The sequence below is a fragment of the Bufo gargarizans genome, unplaced genomic scaffold, assembly GCF_014858855.1.
Source record: "Bufo gargarizans isolate SCDJY-AF-19 unplaced genomic scaffold, ASM1485885v1 original_scaffold_1737_pilon, whole genome shotgun sequence".
NCBI lineage: Eukaryota > Metazoa > Chordata > Amphibia > Anura > Bufonidae > Bufo > Bufo gargarizans.
The window spans coordinates 7,054-20,392 of NW_025334487.1; the positions used below are offsets into that span (position 1 = coordinate 7,054).

At 44.2% G+C, this 13,339-nt stretch overlaps 1 protein-coding gene across 1 annotated transcript; it reads right to left on the reverse strand.

Moving 5' to 3' along the window:
- Window positions 1-412: 412 nt before the first annotated feature.
- LOC122923564 (ceramide synthase 2-like) lies at window positions 413-11,757 on the reverse strand (the record flags this gene model as incomplete). Its single annotated transcript, XM_044274409.1, has 7 exons — window positions 413-2,054; window positions 5,733-5,886; window positions 8,555-8,661; window positions 8,754-8,882; window positions 9,222-9,314; window positions 10,269-10,319; window positions 11,700-11,757. Coding segments are annotated over 7 exons (709 nt in total), but the record flags the coding sequence as incomplete, so codon positions are not given.
- Window positions 11,758-13,339: the final 1,582 nt, after the last annotated feature.

Consider the following 13,339-nt stretch of genomic DNA (forward strand, 5'->3'; position numbering starts at 1 on the left):
CCAGAGAAGGCGAGAGCTGCATTTACATACAGCAATTATCTCCGCCGTATGGGGATGAGCCATCACTACTGCGATCACTTGTCCCCACAGGCAGATCCCTGTTTACAACCATCTGCTGCCCCGGAACGATGATTTAGGCGACCACATCAGTGAAGCTTTCAATGAACGGTAAAATTGTGCGGCCAGTGACTGCCGCGGGTGGCCGTGTCTTGTCCGCATGCAGTCCGAGAAAAGTTCTTTAATATACCGGGGATGGTTAGAAGAATGTGAATTTTTCCCTGATCATGATGACGAAAATAAGCACTCATGAAATAAAGAAAGAATCTAATAATTTCTAACAATCCCCTCCTAGACATAACGTGCTACATGCCAAGTAGGTAAAGTACTTGAATTACCACTCCCCGCCAATAAACCAGGTAAAATCCAACACTTTATTATCTTTGTGGTTTTATTTACACGTGGACAAATTACAGATACAAAGTTAGTGTGTAAAGAAAATATGGGACCGGCGTTAACCATGTGTATCCGGGCCAGTCCACTGCAGGAAACACTATTGGCTCCAATTTATCAACCTGCCTAGAAAAAAGACAGCATAGCAACCAATCACAGTGCAGCTTTCATTTCTTTTAGTACTCTTGAAAAATAAAAGGCGCGCTGCCATTGGTTTGTACGGGTACCAAGTTTTCTTTTAGACAGCTTGAGAAATCTGCCCTCATGTCTTTACAGCTATTTCCCTGGTCTTCATAAACATGGCTGCAATACATGTCTGGGAATACTGCATATAGTAAAACATGTACCTAACCGCAGCTGATCCTGGTTTACAGGCAGCACGTGACTACAAACTGTATAAAAGGGCTAGAGGAGAAGAAGAGGGGACATGGCTAAAATCTCCACATTTGGCAAAGTCAGATATAGTAGCTATTTGGGGTTTTAGAAATAGGCTGTAATTAGAAAATATACTATAACACGTATACATTAAAGCTATAAGAGCGCCATCTCCCCTCTAAGGGCATGAACAGCATGTTTTGGGGGGGGGGGGGGGGGAATATAATGTCAAGTATGCACTGGCTAACAGTCTTATAAAAAGTTGCATATGTATTAAAATACCTAAGTCCTTTGCTGTTTGTTGAAAGCAGGCACAGAAGTCAATGGCAAAAGGAACAGCTAGCGCTTCCTGTGGCCATTGGTGGAACAGACGGTGAGTTCTCCTGCCGTCCCCTCCTGTGCAGCTCATGTATGAGGTCACAGCATGAGCACAGTTAATCGCGTGTGTATTATACACAGAGCTCCTCTTGTGTTCCCGTATGTGGTATAAATAGAGCCAAGGAGGAGGTGGAGGCAGTGTCATCGTCGTCAGTGCGCTGGGAAGTTAACCCTCTGGTCAACGAGGGTTTAGTGCAATTCAAATTCTTTGTTCCACTCTTCATAGCTTGAAAACGGAATAAAAGCAAATGTTCCCAGGCTACTGCGATGCTGAGCTGGCACCAGATCTACTTGCCTCCTTGAGTACACTGTAAGACATCTCACCCCACACTAACAAATGTAAATGAACTCCCAGGGGAGACTCTGATACTTGAGAATACTGTCTCCTCCGGAAAAAAATATAATAATATGAAATTAAACCGTTGCTTCTAAAGCAAAAAAGAACAAGCGGTCACTTTAGGTGGAATTTTTTTTTTTTTTCTTCTTTCAAAGTTTATAGGTTTTGGAACTGAAAAATGGCTGGGCCTTGCCTCAAACATAGTCAGTCCTAAAGAAGAGGACCCTGCACCTTCTGAGCAGTGGTGCCCATCCAGCTGTGGTCTGTCGCCCCCCTCCCCCATCCCCGTTCCCTGCTGCATCTCTCACTAGAAATTCAGCAAGAATGATCCTTTTACTCTTTATCCGCTGTTATCAGGGGTGGGGTGGGGTGCGACTGCCTATGATGAGCTGCAAACCTAGCGGTCGTGCTGCCCATTTATGATGCGCTTCTTGCCATCCCCATTGGATAATGGCTGCTCTTCATTTTCCTCACTGTCCTCTTCTTCATTGTCACTCCGATCATCACCAGACATCTACACAAGGATAGGAAGGGTTGATAATAATGTGTTAACCAAGCAGGAAGGCTGGCACAAATGAGATACTAGGAAAGTTTACTCTATATAAAACCTTAAAGGGTTGTCCGGCGGATAAAGATTTCTTTGAAGAGAGGAAGAATGGGTTAAAAAATAATAATAAAACAAGCATTACTCACTTCATAGATCCCATGTTGCTCCCATTCCAATGTCTCCCAGCTCCCCAACTGGTCTGTACTTCTCGGTCCCTCACAACACACAGGAAATGAGCACTAAGCCAATCACTGGTCACCTCTGCGGCCTGTGATTGGCTGAGCAGTCATTTCCTGTGTGTCTAGAGAGACCAGGATGTACAAACCAGAGGGGGACTGGGAAGTGCTGGAATGACAGCGGGGGGTGGATGGTTGGGGAGGTTCAGTGAGGAGAGTATTGCTTATTCTAATTTTTTTTTACCCATTCTGCCCCTTTTCTAAAACATCTGCTGATAACAGTTTTGATCATAGTATACATTTCTAATAAGTAGCAATAATTCTTCACCACATTTCACAGGCTGAAAAGCGGTCCTGATCATGGTTATCAGACACAGTTGCATGGCTTCTGACAACATATTAGAGGCCTCTCTTATAAGAAACTGTGTACCGGTGTCAGTTGGACATGATTGTCCTCTGAAGTTCCTACCTGAAGGGTACCTATCATTTCATTGTGACACATCTGAGAACCCCACTGACTGCGAAGGAGAAGTGGTCAGCTGAGCTTGGTTCTCTTCTGAACAGCATTCCTCTGCAAAGCCACTTCAAGGGGTTGTTTCATCACAGACCGATCAGCAGGATTCTGACTGCTGTGACCCACACCACTCACTAGAACAAAGGGACAGCAGTGCTAGGAAAGACCTACCACTTTGTCTACAAATGGCTCCACTATATTTTTCTTCTAAGAGGCAATTGTTTCCTAGATTGGTTAGGGTCATAGTAGTCAGACCTCTGCGCAAGAGACATTAAAAGGCAAATTCTGGTCCAATGTCTGTAATGAGACAACCCCTTTAAGAGAAGATGATCTGCTCTACCACCAAGATAAGGTTATAAACTTGACAAGTACCGTGCTGCCATGATTTTATAAATATACAAAAGGCTTGGTACCTCATCACAGAGCAAAACATGACAATAATGAGAGTGATGCTTATTAGGGGTTATGTTTATCACCCTTGCATTGAGGCCGGTGCTGATAAATGCTATGCTTTCCACAGATGAGCATGTCGCTCCCACAGCGGCTGCTGCTGAATGCAGAACATTCTTTTGTTCTCTGGGCGCTGGTAAGTTTCCTGCTGGCAGTACTTGGCTCGTGTAAGATCTGTGGCTTATTGCAAAACTCTGCTTTTAAATCCTCACTTGGCACATACACAAAGCGCAAGAGCATAAGCCTCTGGATGCCTGCACATGCAGGGAGCTTTGTTTCACCAGCCCTTAAAATTGGCCCCAATAGAAGGGGAAGTGAAGTTAGAGTCAGTTTATTCATAGAAAGAAGACCAGCTGAGTGGAAGGCATCCTGTTAGAATAACGTGACGAGAGACTGATAATGTTCTGTGATTTAGGTCTTCCATAGGGTTTTAAAGTGTGACCGTTGATTGACTAGATGTCAAGCCGCGTCTGACTCCTGGCCACTGCACTTGCTCCTCTGCACTGATGAATGTAGTTTTATTACCTTAAAAGGGAACCTGTCACCGGGATTTTGGGTATAGAGCTGAGGACATGGGTTGCTAGATGGCCGCTAGCATATCCGCAATACCCAGTCCACATAGCTCTGTGTGCTTTTATTGTGTAAAAAAAACGATTTGATACATATGCAAATTAACATAAGGTCATATCTTACTCGTGTGACCAGAGAAGATTCATATTTTCAAGCTCTGACTCATCTCAGGGTAATTTGCATATGTATCAAATCGGATTTTATACACAATAAAAGCACACAGAGCTATGGGGACTGGGTATTGCGGATGTGCTAGCAGCCATCTAGCAACCCATGTCCTCAGCTCTATACACAAAATCCCAGTGACAGGTTCCCTTTAAAGAGGACCCATCACCTCTCCTGACCTGCCTGTTTTAATAGCTTCATGCCTTCCTCATGTAAAAACAATTCTGGAGCCTCTATTCTTATGTCTGTATGTTGTGCCATTCCTTTATTATTCCTACAAGAGGTTATGAATGAATTACTAGCAGTCTGCAGTAAGGGTACAGAGGGGAGGTTACCAGTTTAGGGTGTGTAACTGCACAGACTGACTATCCAATCAGTGCTGCCATTTTCAAACTGTGCAGGGACACCCCCCCCAACTGGTTACCACCCCTCTGTACCCTTACTGCAGACTGCTAGCAATTCATTCATAACTTCTAGTAGAAATAATAAAGGAAGAATAGATTCTCCAGGATTGTTATTACATGGGGAAGGCATGAAGCCATTAAAACAGGCATATCAGAAGCGGTGATAGGTCCTCTTTAAACTGACCACAGATATCTTATTTTAATCCCTACACCCCTAGCACTGTGCACATATGACTTGGCCTAACGTGTAAAAGTTTTAGGTTGCTTTCAGACCTGCAAGTGGTCCATGAAACATGCTTCTTGTGATGGCCGCATTTCCTGGACTGACCACGAGTCCGCTGAGCTGAACTTTGTGCATTACAGTGATCTATGATGCTGCGAGTTCCAGCCGAACCACATGTCTACTACCCTGTACTCGAGTATGAAATAGTAGACTCGTGATCAGGCATTATAGATCACTATGATGCAGTGACATCGGCTCGGATGCTCATTCGCTGGCGATTGCATCTTTTAGGTGGCACATAAATCAATGCTTGCCGGCAGCATGTGTAAACAGGGAAATGCTGCTGACAAACAATGAATTTGTATGGGGATGAACAATCAAGAGTATATAGAAGGGATGGTTGCTGCCTGTAAACGCAGCTCTCCTCTTAGATCAATCATCAGGCACCTAATGGTTGGCTCCTGATAATTGCCTGTGCATTGGTCTGTGTCAAAGGGCCTTTACTCCTCATGCACATAGCAGAGACTATATGGGGGCACACAGAGTCCTCGCAGCACCATACTACTGAGTTGTGGGACCCTTATGAGCTTCACCATATGGTACCATTCTACCAGCACCATATTACAAAGCATTGCTTCTAGGGAAGAATACCGTGTCTGACGGAACTACCGTACTGCTTGTTTTTTACATATGGACGCGGACACAAAACACCTCCATATGAAGTCAGGTACAATAGGTTCTCCTATACTTCTACAGGTGCCGTATAACAGTTGTGTACAACCTGGGGATGTACATTGGCCTACTACAGTAGTGTGCATGGGCGCGTATTGTGAAACCACAACAGGAGGCTGCGCTTCCTGCCAATGTGAGACAGGAAAATGTGTCATAATATACTCCAAAGCCAGTGATCAAGCATTCTGTCTGCTACACCGGACTCGCACTGGGTAGTTTAATGCAGTTTTTGACGCATTACCAGACAAAAAAAAATAAACAAAAAACCCTGCATAAAACTGCCCTGAGTGAAGCCTGGCCAGAATGTTTTTGCCCCTAAGTTACTTTTAGTGTCTTATGGAGAAGGCGGAAGGTCATATTTTCTTATAAAAGGAGGATTAAAATGACGTGGCTGTTATTATTACAACTTACCTTTCCTGAGATCATTTTGCGCACCATCCTAAAGATAAGGTATGCCCAGTATATATGAAGGAACTGAAGGATTAACATGACCATGTTGAAGAAGTAGTAGAGGAAGAAGCGTGGGCAGTAGTACAGGGGATACACCACCGTTGCATAGATTATCCTGCCAAACAAATGTATCCGTTATTTTTTGTACAATAAATGCTATAATGACAAATACTACAGTTACATGCATACATTTATTATGTAGGACCCAGGCCAACTGATCATTGGCATTATGTCCAGCCACATTCAGCTTTCCAAAAATTTGTGAAAGTAATCTTTTTAAATCTACAACTGCACAGGTACCAGAGAAAATAATGGCTCCCCGGAGGTAACTGCAGCCACGTAACAAGTCCTTATAATTGTGCTAAATACTGAGCTTTTCCAAGGCTCGGCTCTACTTGACCTCCATAATCTAACTCGTGAGTGGAGCAGTTAGAGAACTGGGCACTATTCCATATACAGAACCACATCAGATAAATATTACCATACAATAATTTGCTATAAAGCAGCCAGACACGCAGGGTCACATAACCACTCAAACAATATTAAACAAACAACCTCCAGGTCTAGTGCTCTAAAGTTTTTAATGTCTGCTTCCCTCATGGTCTAGGGCAATCAAGAGGTTAATGGCTATATCCCTGGTGGTCTAGGGAAGTGAAGGTATAAATGACAGCATCACTGGTGATCTAGAGCAATAAAAGGATTACTAGCAGGATGCCTGCTGGTCTCAAGTAGTAAAAAGGTTAATGTCAACATTTCTGGTGGTCTGGGGCAGTGAAATGGTTAAAGGCGTTTTCTGAGACTTTAATAATGATTACCTATCCTCAGGATAGGTCATCAGAATCTGATTGGTGGGGGGCTGACACCTGGGACCCCTGCCAATCAGCTTTTTGAGAAGGCACCGGTGCTCCTGAGCGTTGCGGTCATCGCCATGTTCATTCACCAAGCACAGTGACACTGTATAGCGGCTGTGCTTGGTATCACAGCTCAACCCTTTTCACTTTAATGGGGCTCAGGTGCACTTAGGCCACGTGTCTGATGAACGTGTTGTCACTCAGCCTAGAGAAAGCAGTGGGAAGGCCATGGCACTACTGTGAGCACCGCTGCCCTCAAGAACAGATGATAGGCAGGCTTCCCAGGTGTGGGATCCCACTGATCAAGTATTAAAGTCTTAGAAAACCCCTTTAATGTCAGACTTCCTCGTGGTCTAGGAAAGTGAAGGGACACAGAATGGCTTAATGTCATTATACCTGGTGGTCTAGGGCAGTCAGTGGTTTAATTCCAATACCCCAGTGGTCTAGAGCAGTGAATGGGTAAATATAAGGAACCCGGGTGATCAAAGACAGTTAAGGGGTTAACGTAAGGATTCCTGGTAGTCTCAGACAGCCAATGCTTAATATTTAGATTGCTGGTGGAAAGGTTAGGGTACATTCACACATCCATATGTGTTTTGCTGATCCGCAAAACACGGACACCAGCAATGTGCGTTCCGCATTTTGCAGACCGCACATCACCGGCACTATAATAGAAGATGCCTAATCTTGTCCGCAATTGCGGACAAGAATAGTACATGTTCTATTTTTTTCGGGAACGGAATTGCGGACCCTTAAGTGCGGATCCGTATTTCTGGATCCGGACAGCACATTGTGCAGCCCCATACCAATGAATGGGTCCGCAATTCCATTCCGCATAATGTGGAACAGAATTGCGGACGTGTGAATGGAGCCTTAATGTTCCATATCTTGGGTCAAGTGTTGTCCTAGCTGTTTTCAGCTTCATGTTTCCTCCCTGCACTGATCATAGGGAGTGGATAGAGAGGACTGCGCAGCTGCAACTGTATGGCTCTGCAGTTCTCTCTATAATTGCACAGAGTGATTCAACACCACACTGCCCAGTCGTTAGGGAAAGCTCAGGGAGTCTGCACAGGTGCATACCTATCCCTGAGTGGACATTGTTTCCATGCTGTGTGACCGTACAGGTTAGAGCGTGCACTGATCATGTCCTTAATGATGTGCTCAGAAGGCGGAGGGGGCTAGCCTAGCCCCTTGGAGATCCACATCACTTCTGACTCTCCCTATCCCAGTGATATTGTCAGGGTCAGGCATTCTCACTGTTCACTGCGCGAGTGCAGTGAAGGTCTCATGCAGTCTTCTCCAATCTGTATTGCACATGCGCTGATAGTACTGCTGCCAGCACATGCACAAGCTTTCAGGACCAGGCATTATAGCAGTAAGTATACCTGACCCTATCTATCTCACTGGGAGGTGGTGGTGCTCCAAGGAGGTAGGTCAGCCTCTTGGTTCTCCGAGTGCATCATTTCCATATAACTAAAAATAAAATCTCTGAAATGGTAATACGATTGCAGAGAGAAAAAGTCATTTTAGTCACCATGATCAACCCTACCAAGCAGTATTCCTGGTTTAATAGGGCTGATTATGGTGACAGATGCTTTAATCTTTGTAAGGTTCACTTATTACTGATACATAAGTCTGTTCACCCTTATATTGTTTTGATCAGGACTTGAAGAGGAACCAAGGGAAAAAGATTTGCCTGTGGATTTTTTCCTTGTTCCCTCATATTAAATAGGGAAGGGAGACCAGATCTCCTTGCCGCTAGTGACAACAGATGTTAACTACTAGTCCGTGGTCCTCCACTTGCCTACATTCCAGGGTCATCCCAAGATACTACCTCCATCATATACTCCCTGATTCCAGCTAAGCCTGTCTTATGAATCATCAGAATTAATATTTTGATCAGATCCATTATACTCAAAGATGAGAAATTACCAGAATGGGAAGATAATGAGCCGACTGATGGCAAATACAACTGCAAATACGGCAAAGATAATGTTGCAAGCCTTGCTCCACGCGGCGTAGCTACACATTTTAGCAGCCTTCAAAGAGAAATAAAAACAGGGCAGGGATGAAACCAGGATAACTATACTAGGAGAGAAAGCTGCTGTCATCATCATCATCATCATCGCACCTCCAGCAAAATATCGGAGACGTCATGCACCAGCAAGGTCAGAGTTCCCACTCGGATGTACTTGACTCCCCATGAAAAGTTCAATAGAAAAATGGTGGCCAAGTGGTGAACAACTTGTACCTTGAAGTCCTGTAGTAAGAAACAAACAAATTTCTATTATTTCAAAGAGAATAGTTATTTATCATGTTGACCCTTCACTTCATATTATTAAAAGCAGAGGAGAAATCTTTCAATTTCCTTTGAGCTTTCTGAAAATTCATGGGACATTGCTGGATTTGCGTCCTCAGTCCTTAGAAATGTTTTGATTTCCTGTCTCCTCCTTCGGCAGCTTAGAAGGAGGCGGTAAACATATGTATTGCATGATGCAGTTGCGTCCAGTATTCCGGGGCACTGCCCAAATTGATCTGCTGAGTAGATAGAGGTTCCTGGTAACATAAGGATTTAAGCAGCGATAGGATATCGACTTACCTTTCGTCTAATATCAGAGGCAACGCTAAATAGCAGGGACCAGTAGAAGCCCAATTCCAAGACATAGTACCAGTACTGCGATGCCAGAACTTCCTAAAATAACACAGAATTGGGGAATACGGTTATGTATATGTTTGTTCACACATTTAAGATTTCCTGCATTTTTCTTCTACATTTTTATGTTAAAAATGCAACTGAAAGACATGCCATCCATTCATACGATGTGCAATTATTATTTTATATATTCTTTTTTATTATCAGGCAGATTATTGGAAACAAACATTTGTATGAACGCTCATTCTGGATAACTGGCCCATGTAAAGCTGCCCCTATGACCGGACACGAGCATATGCTCGTTTATCGGGTGAAATTATCGTTTATGGGGACACCAAAATCATAGTTTCTAGGCAGTAGATCATGCTGTGTTAACCGGGACCTGCTGCCCAGAAACAACGAATCTGTAGGACGATTGCCTGTCCTTGTACACTGGATGTGTTTGCAGCATGCAAATGCAGCTCTCACTTCCTCTGACAAGCAGGCAATTCCTTGGCGACCATTGCCTGCTCAGTTGGTACATGTAAATGCGACATAATTGCTCTCAGCCAATCAGAATGGCCGAATGGCATATAGCAATGCTGTACGGCTGGGAGCACCTGATGCTCCCCATGCAACGCTCCTAGTGCTTCCACTGAAAATCCCTCATTCGTGCTTTGCAGGGAAAATCCTAATGGATTTTATCTATTTTGCATTTTACCCTTTACAAAGCTGTAGGCAAATCTAAATTTTTGATTGCAGCCTTTAGCAATTTGAACTTAATTTGTGGATCTACTGTATGGTTATTATTATTAATATAGCACTGACATACTGAAGGACACGGCATGATCATAGAACAAGATGCATGGCAGGTCTACCGAATGTGGGGCCTTGTGCTGTGACAGCATCGCCCACCACTGGACCAATGTCCTACAAGACCTACATGAACCTGCAGAGCTCTTCATTCTTATTAGAACAGTTTTAGGCTTTGTCCATTTTAAACAGTTCTCTTACCTGCTTTGGGTATCCCACCCATACCTCCCAAACATCATGAAACCAAGGTTTCTGCAACAGAAAAACATATTTTTATAGTATCTTAATGTCTTATTACAGGGTTTTCAATATATTTAGCCACCACAACAATGCAAAAAAAAAAATCTCTCCTAAAAAGCTGGCATTACCATAGCACTCCATGTTGTTGGCCAGTTTAGAGTACTAGCTGCACTCGTGCTGGTAACAGGACATGCATGCCGCTAGTAATGAGCGTTATTAATCTATCGGCACCGATGTCTGACCCGAGTGCTGCCGCTGCTCTGGGAACATGGCCGCTGATTGAAGATTCTGTTCATCAGCGGCCTCCATTTATTTACAGTGGGAACTGACAGGGGAACTAGAAGATGGTTCAGTAGAGCAGAGAAAGAGCTACAGAGGGAACCATCTGAAATCTCGTCTGACAGATTCTACTCTGAATGGGACTCAGCAGCCTGCAATGTATGTGGACACAAGCGTGCTGCAGAACACCAAAAGTTTAGAATTTTAAACAGAACCATTTATAAAAATAATTTTTATCATATAACAGATGAAATTCCCCCAAAAATATATGCACAGGATCAATCTGCATAATAACTCTGTACTGGAATTTCAGTTCAATCAGTAGAAAGCCTGTTATAGAGCAGAGGGAGCTGAGGAGATTGATGTATTATTTGACCACTCACAGGACTTCTAAGCACATGTAATACTAAATGTGTAACCATAAAACTATATAATTGGCTCTGCTGCCTGCAGATTGTAATGGAGACAGGTTCCCTTTAATGCACTAGAAAGTCCAGCAAGTACCATCTCCTTCAAAAATGGCTGATGATGAAATAGACGAGTGAAATCTATGGTGCAGAAGTCTGTGTTGCAATGTTGATTTTAAAGGGTTTGTTCAACTTCTTTTTGGGAGGGTGGGGCAGACCTATCCCCACCTTACTAGACAGACCTGCAAAATCATTTTTCATAAAACAATGATGCGTTGTCATAGCCGATCATCACAGGAACCTGCTTCCCCCTCCTGTACGTGTCGGCATGTCACTCACTAGCCACACAGGGGAAATGGGCCTAGCGATTCAGGACATCAGTGGGCATGTGGGCGAAAGAGGATGGACGACATACCACAGAGAATGAGGGAGCAGGGAAAACTGAGCTGGAGAGGAAAGTGGAGGATACCAGAACCGTTGATGCGCCAAGATATACAGGAGAGGGGGGACAGCTCCCTGTGACTATGCTTCCTGAAAACTGCTAAACATCTGTCATCACGTGACCACCCCCAGAGATTTGGGAATATTTACTAATGGAAATAAATCAGTTAGTACCTGACCTTTATATTAGGAGTGCAATGGTCTATTTTTTCTGCATCCAGGCACCATTATATAAAAAAAATTCAAGGTGTGAACTGTAACTTACATCATAGAGGACAGCGATTCCCCCGATCAGAGCACACAGGTAAAAGGTGAACCTCCAGCTGGAGACGAAACAGATGTGTACGAGTTAGTCTGGTACAAGTGACATACACGGCATGAGGCACAGAAAAGCTCCTGGCTACAGAAATAATGCGCTGGGCCGGTTACCCTCTGGTTAGGCCCTATCCCAACATATGCACCAGGTGTACCTATAAAGCTCCATTCTCTTGGTGGAGGCCAAAAAGTGTTCTTTTGTCCTCCACAGGGGTGGTATACATTGGTACCACCTGTATCCTACTGTAGCACTATTGTTATTTTACCTATTACAACCAAACAGCCTAAACTGACTGCAAGTTAGGCCAGGTTCACATCATCACTATTTTTTCCTTAGTTTTTTTCGGTAGTTCCGCTATTTTGCACCATTACAGCAGCAGAACAATGGCAATAGCAGAAGCACCGGACAGGGCATGTGTCTGACCCGAACGCAGCTGAACAGACTTAATTCACCGTTTTTTTTACCAGATGAAAAAGTCCGTTTTTTTAACACATTCTGCGACAGAGGCCCTGAATGGAGTCTACAACGCACATGTGAAGTTGTCCTTACAGAAATCTCTGGACTAACAGTTGCCAGCAAGGAAATACTAAAATTATTTCTAGTGCTTAACTGCTTATTAGAAGTCCATGGCTGGGGCTACTCCATGGGCATGAAATTAAAAATGATGCCAATATCTTTATACAACTGCTATATTAGAGCTGGGTTCACACTACAGCAGAGGCTTATAGACGTTCAGCAACTGTTGGCAGTTCCACCAGATTAGATGGGAAGCAAAGCACAGCATGCAGCACTACTCTTCCCACCAAAACAATGGACACCATGACGGAGTCCCAATGGACCCATTATAAGTGATTGGGGTCCATCAGGCTGGTGTCGGGCCATGTGAAAGATTCGGCACTGCAATCATGATTGCCATTAGGAGCGGATTGGCCATAGACTCTAAAAGGAGATTTCCTGGTAGTAGGGTTGCCACCTTTTCTTCAAGCCAAACCCGAACAGAAGGGAGGGAGGGCCCCCTTCCAGGCCCCACCCATGCCCCGCCTCCAGCCACGCCCATGCCCCGCCTCCAGCCACACCCATGTCCCGCCTCCACCTCTGGTCGCTGTCACACCGCGATCGTTACGCCCCTGAAGAGGCTCATTAGCATATTATAAGTCTTTATTCTAAGAGAACGGCGGCAGCGGCCGGCAGGGAGTTATAAAACATACTGTTATGTACTGCTGACATCAGCCCATCGCTAATGTCAGTCAGCTACATAACATAACGTATTTTCTGATGATTGACAGATTCAGAAACCTGTTAACAGTATTTCTGGTGGTAGAAACCCTTTAATGTAGCTGACTGATATAGCGATGCGCTAATGTCAGCACTACATAACAGTATGTTTCTAACATTAGTCCCTGCAGCCGTTTTTGCTAAAAATGCACTTTTATTATATGCTAATGAGCCTCTAGGTGCTATGTGGGTGTAAAATCAGCACCTAGAGGCTCCGTCCACTCACCCATTATCCCGCCCAGGTCCAGTGTTCTGCCCGCCCAGCTCCTCTTGATTGATGCCACTGTTCCCTGCATCGATGGCAAAATCCCGCG